Source organism: Saccostrea cucullata, unplaced genomic scaffold (genome assembly GCF_032062105.1).
Source record: "Saccostrea cucullata isolate Sc308-1 unplaced genomic scaffold, CSIRO_AGI_Scuc_v1 ctg10296, whole genome shotgun sequence".
NCBI classification, from domain to species: Eukaryota; Metazoa; Mollusca; class Bivalvia; order Ostreida; family Ostreidae; genus Saccostrea; species Saccostrea cuccullata.
The window spans coordinates 125-21,020 of NW_026924506.1; the positions used below are offsets into that span (position 1 = coordinate 125).

Below are 20,896 nucleotides of genomic sequence, written 5' to 3' on the forward strand. Positions count from 1 at the left end.
CTTCATGTAACGTTACACCTCATTACCTGTTAGATCTACATCACTTTGCGGTACCTGCAATTAATTTTTGCTTATTTTAACAAGGGTATTTTAACTTGAACAATTTAATTATAAAGATAAGCATGCTGATATTTATTCTCAGCTTTTCATGTCTGATAAACAATGCTTCAGGTCAATCGTGTTTTTCCGAGCTCGCCGGAAAGACCCGAGACACTGCGAACATGACGTCATGGAATAAGGAAGTGACGCAGAGACGCCACCTTCAGCAGTAATGGATATCGTTTGTTGGAACTTGTCATGTAAATAACGCTTCACAATACGGACTTATGGCTTATTGTAACTTGCTTATCAGGGAATTTACGAACTTTCGCGACATCAGACAGGATTCTGTACGCCTCGATCGTAATCACTGTGTATTTTCGCGAAGAGAAATCGGTAACTCGCAATGGCCTATCTTGGGCTACAGTCGTTTTATTTTTAAGCTTACATTTGATGAATAATCGCTTCTACGATGTTTCTAACGATTTATTCTACAGTTAGCGGTGAGGAATTACGAATTTCAGTGTCCTTTTCTGCCAGCAATGGAACAAAACTTGGATTTACGTTGAGAGTTAGCTTTTCAGTGAAAAGCTAAGGGGGGTTAGCTTTTCAGTGAAAAGCTAAGGTGGGTTAGCTTTTCACTGAAAAGCTAACCCCACCCCCCTTCTACCGGAAGTAAATCTTAGACTTATGAGATTGAATAACAATAATAAATTTATACACACCAAAAAAAAGAAAAAGGAAAGAAAGAAAAAAAAGAAATATAGATAGAAACTGATAAAAAGATAGAAAGTACAAAACATAATGAAAGTCATGTGATATAAACATTTTTCTTCATCTAAGTAATATCACTTACATTTAGGCATAAATGTCACTACCATTTTTATTTTTTAAGTAACTAAGGGGTAATAGGGCACCTTATAATTTATTCAAAGGAAAAGGGTGAATTCCCAGAAAAATAATTATTCCCAGATAAAATAATTCCTTGTTTTCAGCCCTATAACATTCTACACAACTGTGAAAAAGAATACTATCACAGCTCCACCTCTATTTTAGACCTTTTTTTTAGGGTTGATTGAACATGTTGTAGAAGTGATTGAGACTTCCTTTGCAAAAATCAAATTAAGCTTGAGGTATGTCACTTGTCAGCTTATAAGAAAAGTTAAGGTAGAACCTATTACTTCAAAACTATTAAATTGAACAATGTAAATTGTTCAACGTTAAATGAAAAAACTGCTCAAAAATTCTCACTATCTGGAAAATGCAGTATTGCTATCAAACATTTTTCAATGTCAGGATTTGTGTAATGTCTTTACAGTTTTACTTTAAATATCAAGTTATTTTGATTTTAACTTCAACAGCTACATTAGTTTATATTCTCACTAGTGAATACCTCTAGGACTCATTGCGTCTCCGCCCGGTCCGCCCCTGGATCCACCTCTCTGTCCTCGTCCTCCACCCCTCTGTCCTCTGTTGAATCCACCACCCCCTCCTCCACGGCCCCGCCCTCTGACAGCACTCAGATTTAACCTGGCCTTCACATTAGTCCTACCCAAACGCTGCTTCAAGCTGGTCTACAATGGGTTAAAATATTTCAATTCCTGTATAAAAATCTTCTGAATCAATACATGCATACATTTGTACAAGAAATTGGAATCTTGAAACTTATGACAAAAGAATTGAATAGATTTTTTAATTCCACTTTTCACTGTAAACAGTGTCATCCTAGACCAGGCCTCTTCTTTTAATTAGTGCAAATCTTTATAAAAACTTTATAAATGAATCAATGACACTGACCCCATAATACAAACTTTTTTCTAACTGGTGTTGGTGTTATTTTGGCATTACTAATTGTAAAGTTTCCAAAGGCATCATCAAAAAACTATATGTGATTTCTCTTTTAGGGGGGAAATTTCATCTTTAAAGAAGAAGGTATGCTTTTAGTATTTTGGCGCCCTAAAAATGTAATATCAAAAAGTTTTGAAACTGGCTTAAATATTAGTTAAATGATTCTGATAAATCAGGAAAAAATATGGCATGAAGGTTTACCATTCTGCAAATATGACGTCATTAATGTGAAGCATTTCTCCATTTTCAATAGAAAAAGCCTCAAAATGGCACATTTCAAGGCTGATTTTCCTTTAGAAAACAGTGTCCACAGCCGTCGCTCACGTTATTTTTTTGATATTTTGTGTAAAATTCAATAACAAATCACATATCTCAAGATCTTTGTGGGCGATGCCTGTGAACAATGTTATCTGAAAGAAAATTCCATTAAAAATTGGTACCTTCTGCAACTTTTTAATAAGAAAATACGGGAAAATGCACATGTTTATGACGTCATAATTAGCATTTCAAAACACATGTGAGAAAAATGACTTGTATGATTTTTCTGCATTGAATTTCCATTATTTAAAAAGCATGAGTTTTTAAATTTTACACCAGTTTCATTTTTTAGAAAATCACAGGGCAAAATTTGTATGGAAACCATACCTTCTTCTTTTTTCATGTTCATTTCCCCAACTTCTCATGTCATTATTTTTCAAATTCTCACAGCTGCCTTCTTTACCAAAACTGTCCAACTGAAGTCCTAGCTGGTCACTCACCTTTTTGATTTTCAGTGCTGCCTGTACGGTAGGTCTGTTTGCCATTTGCTGAGCTAGCCTCCGATTGGCTGAGGATGCCTGCTGGGCCTCCGCCATTCTTGCTCGGATCGCCTGGGGCGAGGTGGGCGACGTCGGCGTCTTGACAATGTTGGTAAATCTTCGGGATTACAAGGAGAGGGTGCATTAGTCTTACTAGGGATAACACCCATCACTGCAAGACTTAATTCTTATTGACTTTTTCTCCATGCTTTTTTTATATACATGTAGGTTAGCTCATTACTGCAAAGCATATCCATTATTGCTTTTTTTTAAAACCTTTTCTTCATTATTTTCATATGATTGTGTAAACACAAGCCTTTCTTCAGGTCTTAGTTTTGCCCATGACTGCAAGGTATTCCAAATAAATTTGGATATTTACCTTACTAGGGCAGTGCTAATGATAGCTTTCAATGTCACTATTGTGAAGTATGCCTTACTAGAGCCAACCATTCTTTTACATGTTATTGTGAAACTATTACGATAAATCTTCAAAATTGCATCATGCAGTTATTTTAACACCAGAAAAAAAATTCAAAGAAAGCACATAAAATACAAACCATCTTTCTTGTCACAAGTCAAATATTCTGATTTAAAATTTGTAAAATTTCCAATTTTCATAGTACACTCTTTATTTAAAAGAAAAGTTAAATCTAATAATTTCGTTTCATGCATTTCGACACCCTATGAAAAGGGTGTGTTTATGTTTTGGAGAAAAAGTCTGTTTTCTACTGTAACAAACTTTTGTGCATGACCACTCATAAGTGACATTTAGCACACCCTCTCCTACACGATTCAGAGGGTCTCTCCACCAGGGAACACCCTCCTTACATGCTGTAGACACTCTCCCCCTTCTCCAGGGTCTACAACTCCCCTCACCTGTCATTCAGGGACATCTTTGTCCCGCTCTTCAAAACGATCTTTGCTGGGACTGCCATTTTATCCCTTTTCCTGTTGAAGCCCACCTGAAAAATATTCTAAAACTAAACAATAACTATTCTGGATATGCAATATTGTTATAATATTGTTAATGTTTGCCATAATTGTGAAAACAAACGAACAATAAACAATGAATATACTTGGTTTGTTGATAAAAGGCAATTCGGGTTAAGTTGACATTTGATCCTAAGGGTGGATAAATTCTCTCTCCGCAAAAGTTTATAAATATTGGAGAGAACCTGTCCTTATTGATTTCAAAATAAAGTACATACTTTTTTCTTACCAGTAATTAGGACAATTTACACCGATGGTCGGTCGGTAGTTTGATTTTTGTGGATTGTTTGCAGTTAGTTTCCTTTCTGTTTGCAGTTTACCTTTTCGACACCGGTTGAAATGTTTTTACTTCCGTTTAGCCGTCGGGATTATTTCTCGTCGATCCAAAGTTAACTTTTAGGTATTCAATATTTTTTCAATTATGAGCAGGGCAAAAATATAAACAAAATATCCACAACATAAAATAATAAATAAAGAATGTATATCGACGAATATAGCAAGATCTCTTTAGTATACATGGAATATCCTTCCGTTTTTATCCGGTTCCGAGAATGTTTAATTTTTTTGAAAAAATGGAACCATCCATTAAGGTTTGAAAGGTTATTTTTTAAACATTTAATTCACGGAGTTTTATGGCTTCCAAATAATCTTTTAATATTGTTCATTTTCCATGCAACAATAATAAAGAAAAAAAGTTTCAATCTGTCATACATCAGTCTAAAGATTCAGGAAAAAATTTTGTTACAGCAAGACAAGTCTGTTCCAACCTAGCAACAGACGAGTCCAAGTGCAAACACAAATACACTGAGAGCATATCGACTTATTACACTTGGAAGTGAAAATTTAAATTTATAGCTAAAATGGTAAGTATTTTAAGCAATAATCAAATATTTACGTGATGAAATTTTATTTAAAGTTATTCTAGAATGTAAATTTTGCAGTTGTGATGCTTTTCGAAGGAAAAACTTTCGAAAATAGGGTGCACTGTGAGATTTGCTTCATGTTCATTCAATGTTGTTTCATGTAAATGGCCTAATATATTTTTTCGTTTCACTTTCAACACAGACCTGTACAGAATTTTTGCCATATTAAAATCAAACTTTCAGACACTAAATGCTTTATCTAATGAGGATTTTATCCAATTACCCTCAAGCAATGCCTCAGCAGGATTTTTTTCTCATAAATTGCAACTAGCCTACATGATAATTCTAGTTATCTAATGTCAGTGTAATAGTTTAAACTTATTTGAACATGGTGAATAACTTGCATGTTCCATTTTGTAGACAACTGTGCGCCGAGCCCTGACAGGAGGGGCGAGAGAAAGACAGTTAGAGAACATGAGAAGACAAGAAGATTATCGGGAAGACACGATTCGTCGGTTACACGAGGAGAAAAGACTGGAGGCTAACATGAGCAATGAGGAGCGTATCTCGGAGACACGTTTTATCAGGCGTACTATGATGGAGCAGAAGGAAAGGGAAATGGAGGAGGCAATCCTGAAGGTTAAAATGTTCAGTTACTTGATGAATTTACTTAAAATGCAACAAAATTGAGAAAGGCATTCTTGTCATTTTGAAAACAATTATAGAATTAAACATGTATTTATTCTTGTATTTGTGGTATATAAGATTGAACTCTTTATTATCCCCCTACTCTGAAGTGTGAGGGTTTTTAAGCAATGTTCTTGAATGTGTTAATGTGGATGAAAAAATGCATCAGTAAATTTACAAATCATTATTTACATCAATTGGTAAATTTGATTTGTGACCGAAAATTAATAACATCCAGAATTTGTAAAATGTTCTTTGCTTAATATTTTAGGCCCAGAGAGATCGCTTAATCAGAGAAGAACAGTTACTCCATGAAGAAAGACTGGCTGCAGAGCTGGAGAAACGGAAACTAGATTCCATCAGGGACGAGAAAATGAGACAACAGATCAGAGAAACAAGGTAGTGTACTAAAGTCGTTATATTTATTACTTAAATATTTAAGGCGTACTATTTCATAAAACCTTTTGAAATTGTCAGGATAGTGATTTTAAAAATTGCTTTCCAGTTAGTGCAGCAAAATATTTAAATATTTTTTTTGTGTGTGTAACCTGGTAACCCAGTAAAAATAATTCATGTAATATTTTCTTTCGAAGAAATGAGACTATTTACATTAAAGTTGCTTTCCTTTTTTGTACAGTCTAGAGTTGAGAGAACTAGAAGCAAAGTTACGATCAGCCTATATGAACAAAGAAAGAACGGCACAGATAGCTGAAAAAGAAGCTCTCAAGTTTGACAAAATGGTATGGATTTTTCTTCCTCACCTGCAATTTCAATATTTTTCATTTCATGTTTAGTAAATAAAATGATCCTTCAAAATTTATTTCAGAACATTCAATTAGATACTGTAAATTCTTTAGTAAAATTTATCTACACATATTTCTTTGAGATCTACATTTATCCCTGTACCTTGTTCAGTTATCTCTGAATTGTGACATATAAATACAGTAAAGCTTGTCTAATTGGGATTTTCAATATTTCATAATATTGTCCAGTACAAAGTAAACTTAAAGTCCCTCTATATTTTAATTTTCTCACACAGAATGTTGTTTAATCCTGCCAATTTCTTTGGAACAGATTATAAAAAAAAACTACCTATTCAGGCAATGGGGTTAATTGCTAACAATAAGGAAAGTTGATGAAGGAAAACTTGAAGTCATTGCTTTGATGATGTTCACATTATTAGATAAGACAAGTTTTCTCTGTTTTTAGCTCACCTGAGCCGAAGGCTCAAGTGAGCTTTTCTGATCACATTTTGTCCGGCGTCCGTCTGTCCGTCTGTCTGTCCGTCTGTCTGTCTGTAAACTTTTCACATTTTCGACTTCTTCTCAAGAACCGCTGGGCCAATTTCAACCAAACTTGCCACAAAGTATCCTTGGGTGAAGGGGAATCAAATTTGTTCAAATGAAGGGCCACACCCTTATTTAAGGGGAGATAATTAGGAATTAATGAAAATTTAGTGGTATATTTTAAAAATCTTCTTCTCAAGAACCACTGTGCCAGGAAAGATGAAACTATGGGAAAACATCCTCAGGTAGTGTAGATTCAAGTTTGTTCAAATCATGACCCCCCGGGGTAGGGCGGGGCCAAAATGGCCGACCAATGTTTTACATAGAAATATATAGGAAAATTCTTTAAAAATCTTCTTCTCAAGAATGACAAAGCCATAATTCATCATATTTATATGGAAGCATGCTCAGGTAGTGTAGATTCAAGTTTGTTCAAATCATGACCCCCGGGGGTAGGGCGGGGCCAAAATGGCCGACCAATGTTTTACATAGAAATATATATAGGAAAATTCTTTAAATATCTACTTCCCAAGAATGACAAAGCCATAATTCATCATATTTATATGGAAGCATGCTCAGGTAGTGTAGATTCAAATTTGTTCAAATCATGACCCCCGGGGGTAGGGCGGGGCCAAAATGGCCGACCAAAGTTTTACATAGAAATATATATAGGAAAATTCTTTAAAAATCTTCTTCTCAAGAATGACAAAGCCATTATTCATCATATTTATATGAAAGCATGCTCAGGTAGTGTAGATTCAAGTTTGTTCAAATCATGACCCCCGGGGGTAGGGCGGGGCCAAAATGGCCGACCAAAGTTTTACATAGAAATATATAGGAAAATTCTTTAAAAATCTTCTTCTCAAGAATGACAAAGCCATTATTCATCATATTTATATGGAAGCATGCTCAGGTAGTGTAGATTCAAGTTTGTTCAAATTATGACCTCCAGGGGTAGGGCGGGACCAAAATGGCCGAACAAAGTTTTACATAGAAATATATAGGAAAATTCTTTAAAAATCTTCTTCTCAAGAATGACAAAGCCATAATTCATCATATATATATGGAAGCATGCTCAGGTAGTGTAGATTCAAGTTTGTTCAAATCATGACCCCCGGGGGTAGGGCGGGGCCAAAATGGCCGACCAAAGTTTTACTTAGAAATATATAGGAAAATTCTTTAAAAATCTTCTTCTCAAGAATGACAAGGCCATAATTCATCATATATATATGGAAGCATGCTCAGGTAGTGTAGATTCAAGTTTGTTCAAATCATGACCCCCGGGGGTAGGGCGGGGCCAAAATGGCAGACCAAAGTTTTACATAGAAATATATAGGAAAATTCTTAAAAAATTTTCTCAAGAATGACAAAGCCATAATTCATATTTATATGGAAGCATGCTCAGGTAGTGTAGATTCAAGTTTGTTCAAATCATGACCCCCGGGGGTAGGGCGGGGCCAAAATGGCCGACCAAAGTTTTACATAGAAATATGTAGTAACAGTTTTCACGAAAACTCACTGGTCCGAAGACCGAGGCCAGTGAATTTTGATGTCGGGTCAGTGAAAATCAAAATTCAAGAAGTCCGATGGGCTTGTTGATTCTAAAAATCATACAGAGTCAATATATTTTTTAACTGTCTTACTTGCGTAAATTTCATTAATATATAAAACAAAAAGAACTAGTGCTAATTGTAACGGGGACCGTTACAGATGTTCCCCAAACGCTCCCCAACTTCCTTTTGGTGCCACATTCCCTGTAAGCTTCATTAAATAAGACAAACTCTATGCATTTGAGGCTTTAACAACATTTACCCAGAAAGTACCAAGTTCATTCAAATTTTAGAATTCCACGCGTGCGCATGTGAATGCATGTGCGTAAAGACCATATCATCTTGTCTATACAATCTATATATTTCAATATACTAAATATTAAAGTATTTAATTCAAAAGTATAAAAAAAAAATACGCTCATTAAACTGTATTTTTGATTTTACTCATTTCACGTAGAAGCACGTGCATACATGAGCATGATGGCATACTTTCTTGTAGAGGTCCACTACATCTATCTATGTTCTAATTCCCACACTGTTTGATTGAAAACCAAGGGAGTTATAGCTGTTTAAAGTTTCAGCCAATCAGATTGCAGTGCACGTACACGCACGTGTATGCATGTGCATGATGACTATACCATCTTGTAGAAGTCCATTATATCTATCTATGTTCCAAATCCCATCCTGTTTGGTTGAAAACCAAGGGAGTTATAGCTATTTAAAGCATAAGCCAATCAGATTGCAGCGCATGTGCATGCACGCGTTTTCATGATAATTGCTATACATCTTATTGTAGGATATCCTAATACATGCCTATGTTTAAAATTTCAAAGGATTTCATCAAAAAACAAGAAAGATATTGAGACTTTAGTTTCAGCCAATCAGAGCGAAGCGCAGGAGCATGCGCGTGAGATCTTACTTTTTTGACCATGTCATTTTGTTTATGCTTCTAATATATACTTATAATGTGAGTTTCAAAGCATTTCATCAATAATTTAAATAGTTACGTCTGTATCAATTATATTGGACATTTCTCGTGTTGCACGTGCGAGCTCTTGCAAGCACATGTGCATGCACATGCTTTCATGATAAATCTTATAATACAGGCTGTAGATCTCCCTAATATATGACTATGTTCAAAATTTCAAATGATTTTATCAAAAAACAAAAAAGATATTGAGACTTTAGTTTCAGCCAATCAAAGCGAAGTGCACGTGCATGCGCGTGCGATCTTGCTATTTTGACCATGTCATCTTGTGCATACTACTAATATATCCTTACATTATAAGTTTCAAAACATTTCGTCACAAAATAGAAAAGTTACGGTTATATCCATTATATATTAGTCATTTTAAGTTTTGCACGTGCGCGCTCTTGCAAGCACGTGCGCGCAAAATGACCTTGATTCCGCAAATCTACATAACATGCCTACTTACCCTAAAAAGGTTTCACCTAAGTCGGATGTGTAGTTTACAAGATCACTCGCGGAAAAGATTTTCCCAGGAAGAAAAATAATAATAACTAGAGCAAAGCTCGTTGCAAAGCAACGAGTGGGTCTTCCTTCCTAGCGATAAGCAAAAGATTAAATGTTTCTGTCTAGATTGTCAACTTTGCTAACATTCTCTTTTTCGATTTGTCTCAGAAACCCTTACTTGAATTCTTTAATTTGGTGTGAGCATGAGGTCTAAAGGGTACTCTCTCTAACAGCATTCTTGAAATCGTATCCACAACAGTTTAACTTCCAATATTATGACTTTTGATATCGGATATATCATGTTTGTGAAACGTGTCATACTACAGAAACATAAGTGTTTTGCTACATTACCATCTTAAAAATGGCTTTAAAATCATTTAATATACAATATAACTAGGTAAATAAAATAAACAAATTATATAATAATTCAAAAAATCCAAATGTATTTACAATAATGATGAACAATCTTCATTAGTTGCAATCAGTAAGTAGAACAATACTTTTATAATAAACGCACAGAAATGTGTTGTGTATGTTTCGAATTTGCAGCTTTCCACTAGCAACTGGTGGTACCTCAATAGGAGTGTAAAATTCTCTGAAAGGTATATTGTAAACATATTACATATGGCTGTGTATTCTTTTTTAGCGGCTTTGGCGGAATGCAGCAATCACTAAATCAAGTACAAAGCTAAAAGTCTTGTACATAAACATAAATAAGAATATCTACGCTAACTTATTCAAAAGTCAATTTCCACCAAATATTGTACAAGCTAAATATTATACATTTACAGCATTAAAGAAACAAATCTCTTTGAAGGTATTGCCCTGCATAAGAACAATTTGAATCCCCTACACTAAGGATGCTCTGTGCCAAGTTTCACTTTGGTTCTGGAAAATGATATTGTGAAATTTTAGACAATGATGATAATGGATAAAATTATGTTTTTAAAAAATTTACTGGTTCCTTTAGCTCAGATGGGCTAATAAATATGCAACAGGCACAGTTTTGCAGTTGACATTGAAATGCGACTGGACATCTCTTCAATCTTGTTTTAGAAAACTACATGTACATGCCCTATGTACTGAATTCCTTGGAATCATACACATGTTTATGCCTTTAATTAGTTGTATGTGCCAAAATAACAATTTTTTTTACATTATACTGTAAAAAATACACATACATGTATTACAAGATCTTCTAATCCTGCTGAAGACAGAGGATCTATCTTAATCATTAGAATAAGTAAGTCTAAACTTTGAAAGGGAAGACCTTAATAAAGAGGTCAACATGCTACACAAACAAAATATTATTATATTTAAAAATAACATTTATTCCAATGTAATTACTGGTACATGTATTTCTGTTACAAAAACTATTTCACTTGAAAAACTGAGAGCAATTGATATGTTCATATTTGTGGATTTATGTTGTCAAATCAAAATTTAAAAATGATACACAGTGTGTTTAAAAATTGTCTTCACAAACCAAAACTTGACTTATTTTCACTATGCTGTTTATTCCATGTCACATCCAAACAGATGATCTTCTGGCAAATCATGGTCATGCTTGGTATCAAAATTCAGTCTTCAGATGAGTCACACCTATCCAAAAGAAATTGAAATTTTTTAATCTATAATTCTTTTACTAATAAAAAGTGCAATTCATGAGATTATAAATTAGATTATCAAATTGAGAGATAAGATATTGTCACATTTTCTGTGTATAATTTGTAAATTTTAATGTACTCTTTCATCAATTAAAAGAAGTTTACACCAATTAAGGCAGTCATTTATGCTATTCCCTAATAAGACAACATACAAGTGCAAAGTAATCATGCACTAGTGGGTTTAGGATAATGTGCTAGAGTATTTATGACAACATACTAGCACGATGTGACAATGTGCTAGCATGTACGTCAGTGATAATATGCCAGCACACTGAATCCAACATGCAGTGAAGCTAACACTCAACAGATTGTTTAAAGTTGTGTTTGCATGATATTTTGTTTTGTGTTAACACAGCAGCGTGTTGTTTAAAGCTGCATTGGAGTGGCAGTCTGTTGAAATTAACATGCTAACACACTGCAACTTCACATCATTGGAACACCATAATTTTAAAACTGACAAACCAATATCTTATGATTACTAACTAGGTAATTGCAACTGTAAATGCTGATTTCATGGTGACAATGATACCGGTAATTCACTGTATATCTGAGAACTGATCAATTATAATAAGGCGTGTCCAGATAGGGCCACTTGCTAATTAAAGCTCAATAGCACTTTCATAAAAGCGTGCCATCTTACCGACACAAAAGACGCCATTAGGCTATCACACAGCTCGCCATCACAACACTGAAAAACACTTTCGCACTAACACAAGTTCGCACCACACGCTGTCACACTAACACACAACACACTGTCACGCTAATACAATTTCACACAACAAAATATCAGGCTAACACGAGTTCACACAACACACTATCATGCTAACACGAATTCACAAACACGCTGTCTCGCTAACACAAGTTCACACAACACGCTGTCTCGCTAACACAAGTTTTACACAACACGCAGTCTCGCTAATACGAGTTCATACAACACACTGTCTAGCTAACAAAAGTACACGCAACACACTGTCACGCTTAGATGAATTCACACAACACACTGTAACGCTAACATGAGTTTACACAACACGCAGTCTCACTAACACGCGTTTACACAATACACTGTCATGCTAACACGAGTTTACACAATACACTGTCACGCTAACACAAATTCACAAAACAGGCTGTCTCACTATTCACTAACACAAGTTCGCACCAAATGCTGTTGCGATAACACACTGTCATCCTAATACCATTTCACACAACACACTGTCATTCTAATACCATTTCACACAACACACTGTCAGGCTAACACGAGTTCACACAACACACTGTCACGCTAACACGAATTCTCAAAACAGGCTGTCTCACTATTCACTAACACAAGTTCGCACCAAACGCTGTTGCGATAACACACTGTCATCCTAATACCATTTCACACAACACACTGTCATCCTAATACCATTTCACACAACACACTGTCAGGCTAACACGAGTTCACACAACACACTGTCACGCTAACACAAATTCAAAAAACATGCAATATCGCTAACACGAGTTCACATAACACGCAGTCTGGCTAACACGAGTTCACACAATATCCAATCTTGCTAACACGAGTTCACACAACACACTATCTCTCTAACACCAGTTCACACGACAAATTTTCAGGATAACAAGTTCACACAACACACTGTCACGCTAACACGAATTCACACAACATGCTGTCTCGTTAATAAGAATACACACAACACGCTGTCTCGCTAACATGAGTTTACACAACACGCAGTCTCGCTAACACGAGTTTACACAACACGCAGTCTCACTAACACCAGTTTACACAACACGAAGTCTCGCTAATACGAGTTCAATCAACACTCTGTCTAGCTAACACGAGTTTACACAACACACTGTCACACTTACACTTTATACACGATTTTACACAACACGCTGTCCCGCTAACACGAGTTTACGCAACACATTGTCAAGCTAACAAGAATTCACACAACCCACTGTCAGGCTAACACAATTAAGTTCACAAAACACACTGCCTTGCTAACACAAATTCATACAACACACTGTCTCGCTAACACAAGTTCACACAACACACTCACATTGCTGAGTTTAAAGTAAAGGTCTACCCTAATTTGAAGAGGTTTAAAACTAACATATCTCTATATTAGTAAAAAGCCTCAAATTTAAGACAAAAACATTTATGCAGTAATGTTCCTTAACATGCATCTGGCATATAAAATGAATGAGACCTTAAAAACCTCACAGTACATGTTTACTTAGCTAATTAAAGGTCTAAATTGATGCTATTCAACAATATATATCAACATCTCTAAGTATGTGAATGAGTGAAATTCTCAAATAAATATTATAAATCAAAGTATCAATAAGAAGCTGAACCTTACGTTGCAGGTTCCAATCCCATTGCTAACTGCTTTAGACAGGTTACTCCTATGAGACTGCATAAACCAAGATTCTGTGTCACGGTAGGTGTTAGCACAAAATGGATCTCATACTTCTTAAAGGCAATAAGTGCTGAGTACAAGTCTATATTTGCAGCTAATACCATCCCAAGTGGTGGCACCATGAAATGACTGAAAAATGTATGATTAAGGCAAATAAACAAACATTAAACCATTACAGCAGTCTTATCAAACAAAAATGCAAACTTTCTATTATTTCAATTTTTTTAAACAAATTTCTTTTGCAATTTAACTGAGCAATATTTGTTCTTTTTTTGTCAGTAAAGTATGATATTAAATAATTAAGACTTTTTGAGAACATCTATTTATAGCGAGTCCAGACAGCAGCACAAATCCCTGCCCATAATGCGAGCTCTTATGATAACACCTTGGCAAAAGAAGATTGTGACTTGCACATTGCTCCACACAATTTTTCCGCAGTATACTTTGGACACACAGTGCTTAGCTTCTTTAACATGTTTAAGCTACATTAAAAATTCATTTCTATTTAATTTGAATTAGATATCCTTACTCATGTTCACATGGAGCTAATGGGAAGTAATTTAACGAGCAGTGAATTCATTCGAATTAAACATTTGAATAAACTCTCAGTGTGAACATTGAGCATGGATGCACCAAATGTCAAATGCGGCTTGACAAGCACAATCTAAATTAAAACTAAATAAGTATCTGCCCTCACCCTTACAGTCACACTGTCAATATATAATTAGTTGAATATATTCTGTAACATTAAGTGCAGTTTGAATTATAGAGTATGATCACTATGATAGATAGTAGGACTGTTGAAATTACATCCTCAAATTTAATAAAAATAAAATATAAAGCTGTGGGGATTTACAAGGCAAACAGAGAGCGTCTGAACTGTAAAACAGATAATATATCGGTGTGTCTGTGTATTTCTAATAACATCAATGTACGTCACTGTCATGTAATCAGTAGTGTAAATTTTAAGTAATAAAAATATTCTAACCTTCATTCCAATGGTCCAAGCCAATCATACATTAAAATGTCGCCGTCAGCTCTTTCATCACTCGATACAATTATCACTGGGGAATCCGAAGCAGAGTCAAGAGTGTTCATCCTTGTTAATGTGACAGTCAGAATTTCCTCGTAAACAATTCACACAAGATTCTTAGAATATATGAATCGGGATAATTCTGCTTAGAATAATGTTCCAGAGAAGTGACAAAGTACTTCGTAGCTCCAGATTAAATGAGTGTGCATGTCTACAAGCGGATTCTTTGTGAGAAAATGTTCAACTTCACAAATCATTCTATTTTCAGTTTGTAAACCATGACAAACATGTGTCCGACGTCGACTCGAAGGGGCACACTAAAAACGGGATATACTAGAGACCTGATATTTACCTGACGTTTTAATTTTTAATTAAATGGTAATATTGAGTATTTTAAATTACTTATGTACAGACTTTATGACTTCGAGGCATATGCTATACAAAAATTCAATTGTTTGGAACATTTACAGACAAATTTGAATCAGGTCAAATAAGTGTTTAGTACATCGCGTCTTTAGTACCTTCCTATTTCCCACAATGCCGCGCGTTGTTTACAAACAAGCGCGAAAAAATCCTCTAAACGAGGTACTATTTATTGTTGTGTACATCATCACATTTTAAAATTATTTGAATAAAAAGAAAACAAAGAAACACCGAATCAAAACTATATCTTTTAGATGCATCAACTAAAAATGTGCACATGTATGCAGTAAAGGCTTGGCTGGCTATAGTAGACAACTTGTTCCTGAAAGGTTTCTCACATACATGTACTTGTTTTATATAAAAAACAATTAAATATAGCTGGAAGTTTATTTCTTTTTATATCAAATGACAAGATTTTATAAGTTCGAAATTATTTCAGTCAAACTTTTTCATAATATACCAATATTTTTAGCTATCAGAAAAAACGTGTATGAGCTATTAACCCCTAATTATAGGGGCCAGCCCCTTTTCATTAATCTAATATGAAAGCTCTCGTAATTACACACAACTTTTGTTATATATTTCTTACCAAATTATTCTCGGTTCAAAAGTTATTACACAAAAAGTAGCAAAAATTCAAGAAAAAAAATTACTAAAATTTGCCGTTTTATAGCTTCCAAACTTTAGAAAATCAGCTTATAATTTTATCGTTCTGCACATCTACAATGTATTGGCTACAAGTTCTCCAACTTTCGTGTAAATATCCTACGTCGTTCTTGAGATTTTTAGTGGAAACGAGACATCAAAATTATCAATTAAAGGGCAATAACTCACAATTAAAGGCATGCATCAAAAAATTGAAAACAGGTGTAAATAGGTTTAATTACAAGGTATCTAACCTGAAAGTTTCATAAAAATCAGTCCAAAGGTCTTTGAGAAATCGCCTGTCAAAAATCGAGCGGGAAAAAAAAAATAAAATAATAATAAGAAACAGTAGAATAACAGTAGGGTCTTCCGAAGGAAGCGGAAGACCCTAATAATAATAAGAATAATAATAATAAGAAACACAGTAAAAACAATATGTTCCCCAACTTCGTTTGGGGAACATAACAAGCACATGTTGTTGAATCGTATTATCATAACCCTATTATAACGTGGATGTATTACGTAACAACCGGAACTAGCTAGTAACTATTAACTAGTACATAAAATGTGCGAAGTTCCAACGAACAACTTACCGAAACGCGACAAAGGACAAAAAATGGCGGCATTTCAAAAGGTAAACATGTATAAATTTACAGTTATGAAAATGTCTTTATTTTATTTTTTTTTTAATTAAGGGGCCAGTAAAAATTTTGGTGGGCCAGTAAATTTTGAAAGTTTACCGGTCCGACTGGCCAGTTAGTTTGAAAAGTTTTCGTGAAGACTGTAGTAAAATTCTTTAAAAATCTTCTTCTCAAGAATGACAAGGCCATAATTCATCATATATATATGGAAGCATGCTCAGGTAGTGTAGATTCAAGTTTGTTCAAATCATGACCTCCGGGGGTAGGGCGGGGCCAAAATGGCCGACCAATGTTTTACATAGAAATATATAAGAAAATTCTTTAAAAATCTTCTTCTCAATCATTTTCTAAAAAATAGCAAATCCATGATTGGTCATGGGACTACTTTTGGATTTAAACTTTACAATAAAAAGCCATTTTATACTAGTCCTACCCTTGGTGCTCAGGTGAGCGATGTGGCCCATGGGCCTCTTGTTCTTAATTGAGGTTTTACACCTGCTCCACTATATTTCAAAAATATGTTTCCCCCCCCCTAGAAACGGGATTCAGAGATAGCACATGAAATGAAGATGCAGCACGATCGAGCCGAAGAGGCGGAGAGACAGAGAGAGATTGAGAAATACCGGGAACAGATCCGCTACCAACAGGAACTGGAGCGACAGTTAGAGGAGCAGGAACAGAAAAAACAACAGGCCTACGAGGAGTTCCTCAAGGAGAAATTCATGATAGATGAGATCGTACGCAAGATCTACGAGGAGGATCAAAGGTACATGTATGGAGGGGTGGAAAAGGGCTTTCTTTTTAGGGCAAATTTTTTTGAGAATTTCAGAAGAATTTTATTTTTATTAATAAAAATTGCTTCATCTTTCATTGATTTCCATGTGTGTTGTCATGATGTTTTTTTCCTAGCTACCATTTTCAGACTTGTCGAAATCCGTCGGTCCTGTCGGCAAGGCCGGTAAAAATTTGTCTGGACCGAAAACATTTAAGAAATCGTCGGTCCAGATGACCGTTTGAAAAAAAATGAGCGTATTGCAAATTTAATAAAGGTCAGGATCGGGATGCATAGTTAAAGGTCACAAACACAGAAAAAATGGCCGCATACGCGGCATGTTGACGATAGCATAGTAAATTTGTTATAGCAAAGTCATAAAACATGTTATTTATGTCTATGTTAAAGACTTTCTATCCCAAGAAAGGAAACTTAATTGTCATATTGAAGGCTGTTGAAAATAATAAAGGGCATTTTGGTGCTGTTATTTATGTGACTTTCTCAGCGTCAAAATAAGGTACAAGTATCTGGTCTGACAAAAGTTTGACTGGTCCGGCAGAACATACGACTTTGTCAGACCAAATGTCTGACAGTGATTAAAAAATTTCGACAAGTCTGCATTTTGTGTTCATTGTCCTTTTTATTAGCATATATATTTTTAAACATGTAGAATATTGTGTCGAACATGTTTATTCAAGTGCATTGTGAAATAAATATCTAATCATGCTAATTCTGAAAGAAATAAATCTATATCATTTTCTTTGACATTTTAATAGACATCCATCAATCATATTTCTATTTGAAATAACTAGATTAGCATTATGTCTGTTTATTAACCAGGGAGAGAGAGCTTACAATGTCCAAGAAGAAGGCCACCCAGAAATACATCCAGGAATTCAAACAGGCTCGCGAGGAATGGAAGGTCCTGGAGAAAGAGAGAATGGAGGAAGAAAACCGCAAAATTCTACAGTTCTCCAAACTCCAGGAGGAGAGAGAGAACGCCCGCATGGAGAGCAAGAAACAGAAGGAAGAGGCTATGGCCCGAGTACAGCACGCAGTAAGTGGGATATTCTGTTGGTGGCAGGGTACTGTAAATCATATTTTATGTGCGAGAACTTTATTTTAGTTTAATTACCGTTACGTGTGACATTGTATTTGAGAAATTTTCATTCTTTTGTAATCCCTATTAAGATTATTTAAAGAAAAACCACAATTTGTGCAAATTTTGTCTCGTTTATCAAGAGTCGATGGCTATCTTACGAAAAAAAAAGTGTCATGAAAATTTAGTAAAGTACAGTGGTTAGGATAAGGTAACTATAGTGCAAAACTGGTACGAAAGGGAACATATTTGATGTACATGTATTTTTGTCAGCTGAAAAATGTTTTAGTGATTGAAAAACAAGTCAACACACCTCTTGAGGAATAGGAAAGCAGACTTGATTATGAATGCTCTTTAAAACTGAATATTTGAAATAATGATCTTGTTAGAAATAGAGCAGAATTTGTCCAATCAGTGTTCATATCTTTGCAGAAAAAAAATCTAAAATCCTTTGAAAGATCCTGAACATTTAATACTAGTTAAAGGAAGACAATTTTACATTTACCTTGTTCTGTTTTGAGTGTGTGAAACCGCAAACCTGTTACTATTTGTAGCTGGCAGAGGACATCTCAGCGAAGGAGGCAGCCCGGGAGGAGATGGAGAGGATCCGACTGGAACTGTACCTCGAGGAACAGGAGGAGAAAGAGAGGCAGAAAGAAAGGGTAGGTGGATCTAACAGAATAAGGATACGTGGATCTAACAGTTAGAATAAGAAAGGGCAGGTGGATCTAACAGTTAGAATAAGAAAGGGTAGGTGGATCTAACAGTTAGAATAAGAAAGGATAGGTAGATCTAACAGTTAGAATAAGGGTAGGTGTATCTAGAAGTTCGAGGAAAAAAAGGCTAGATGCTTCTTTGTTGGGTTTCAATTCAATGTTTATAAGGCCTCTAAATTCAAATTATTTGTTAAATATTTTCTAAAAGGAATCAAAATTATCTTTATAAACCTGTTGGAATATGTACAAAAAATCTCATCTGATGTATCATTCTGAATTTTAGTTAACTTTTATGTACATAGATGATAAAGCTTTTAAATTCTTATCAAGTCACTTAACCTGATATAAAGTTTATGATGCTGTAAGTGGAGTTTAATTGATTGCTGTTAATTTGTGTAACAGGAGGATATGGAGAAGAGGATTCGCCAGAGACTGGAGTTACAGAGCACACACGCCCAACAGATGCACTTCAAGAATCTCCGCAGGAAGGCCGAGGAGGACGAAGAAGAGGAATTCAGGCAACAGGTAAAAAGGGGAATAACTCTATTTAGCTCTGGTCTAAGAGCATTAACATACCTTGGTAGAGTGAAATACAAACCTTTGGGTTAAACTTTAAGAGACTTTTATATTCTGAAATTGGAAATTGCACAAGAAAAGAAGATAGTAATTTTATGAAAATTGGCCATTTTTTCTAAAAAAAAAAAAAAAAAAAAAACTAAAAGAAAAGTTTGCTTATTTAAAAAAAAAAAAAGATTTTTGTAAAAGAATTTACGCCAATAAAAAAAAACGAAGAAAGTAGTAGATACGGTAATAAGTATATATTGACAATTTTTCTATCATTACTAGATGATGGCCAAATTTGCAGAGGATGACCGCATAGAACAGATGAATGCTAACAAGCGGCGCATGAAGCAGTTAGAACACAAACGGGCGGTGGAAAAACTGATCGATGACAGGAAGGCGCAGTTTGCCGCTGATCGCGAGAGGGAACTCGAGGAACGTCGCGAGGAAGAGAGGATGGAGGCCTTCAGGAAACAGATCATCGAGGAAGAGAGGCAGAAACTGCTACAGGAGCACGCCATGAGACTCCTAGGATACCTACCAAAGGTATGAAATGCTGGTCGTTAATAGGGAATAAAAGTCATTGGAATTTCCGTTGTAGAATTATGTGTATTTAGTGAAAACTGGATTTAAATACCTGTACATGTACCTAAGAATCTCATTCTCTTTCCCGCAGGGTGTGATCCGAGATTCCGGAGATCTAAGCATGCTAGGTTCCGAATTTAAGGAGGCATACAGCAAGCGTCAGATCGATCCCTTTGATGATGAAGCGTGGGACCAGCGTCGGTAGGGAATTGACCAATCAAATTAGGCAACTGTGATAATGAATTATTTTTAACCAATGCCGTCCATCGTTACACTGCTGTCTGACTTGTTTATGGTAGAATGTAAAATTTAAATTTTATATTAGATTGTCAGGTGATGTTACTATTTTACAGCAGTGGGGGTATTCCATTTATTACTATCTGTTTTTATACAGAAAATTATCAAGAGTGAATGTGTGAGAAAATGTGAAATGTGTTGTGTATGAGGGACTTGTAATGTGAAATTTTTTGCTGTCTTGTTTTGCCCAGGAATAGTTGAATAATTATTCAATGGTTGTATAATATTGGTCAGAAAACACATTTACATCATGTATAATGCATTTCATGATATGTGTGTCTGTATATTCTGCTATGCAGTATTTTTCTGAATTTTATTGTGAATACATGTACAGTATACAAAGGAGTAAGGGGTTACTATTAAGTTATTCGCTTATTATTACTCAATGAAGTGCTAAGATTGATTAATAATATACATGCGTGAGAAGAAAAAAACACAGTCGAAGAAACATATATTTCTGCAACCCTTTGTTTCGTTCCCTATTCCTTTTATTTTTAGCCAGATAA

General features: G+C 35.0%; 2 protein-coding genes across 4 annotated transcripts; one reads left to right on the forward strand and one right to left on the reverse strand.

Annotated features, from left to right (window-relative positions):
* Positions 1-1,406: 1,406 nt before the first annotated feature.
* Positions 1,407-4,060, reverse strand: LOC134266570 (chromatin target of PRMT1 protein-like). 3 transcript variants are annotated; one of them, XM_062748794.1, is made up of 4 exons: positions 3,904-4,060; positions 3,561-3,646; positions 2,646-2,802; positions 1,407-1,613 (listed from the first exon to the last, which is right to left on the reverse strand). In XM_062748794.1, exons 2-4 carry the CDS (start codon positions 3,617-3,619, stop codon positions 1,422-1,424), a joined length of 408 nt encoding a protein of 135 aa, XP_062604778.1. In that variant the 5' UTR covers positions 3,620-3,646; positions 3,904-4,060; the 3' UTR covers positions 1,407-1,421. The 3 variants fall into 3 exon arrangements, with proteins under 3 accessions (XP_062604778.1, XP_062604779.1, XP_062604780.1); XM_062748795.1 differs by having other exon boundaries at positions 3,893-4,033; XM_062748796.1 differs by lacking the exon at positions 1,407-1,613 and adding an exon at positions 1,939-1,957 and having other exon boundaries at positions 2,533-2,802.
* Positions 4,061-4,419: 359 nt separating this feature from the next.
* On the forward strand, positions 4,420-20,665 carry LOC134266571 (meiosis-specific nuclear structural protein 1-like). The gene is made up of 10 exons (XM_062748797.1): positions 4,420-4,537; positions 4,958-5,176; positions 5,496-5,623; positions 5,862-5,964; positions 16,897-17,126; positions 17,973-18,189; positions 18,786-18,893; positions 19,350-19,472; positions 19,794-20,054; positions 20,185-20,665. The coding sequence occupies exons 1-10, from the start codon at positions 4,535-4,537 to the stop codon at positions 20,296-20,298; spliced, it is 1,506 nt and encodes a 501-aa protein (XP_062604781.1). The 5' UTR covers positions 4,420-4,534; the 3' UTR covers positions 20,299-20,665.
* The last annotated feature ends 231 nt before the right edge of the window (positions 20,666-20,896 follow it).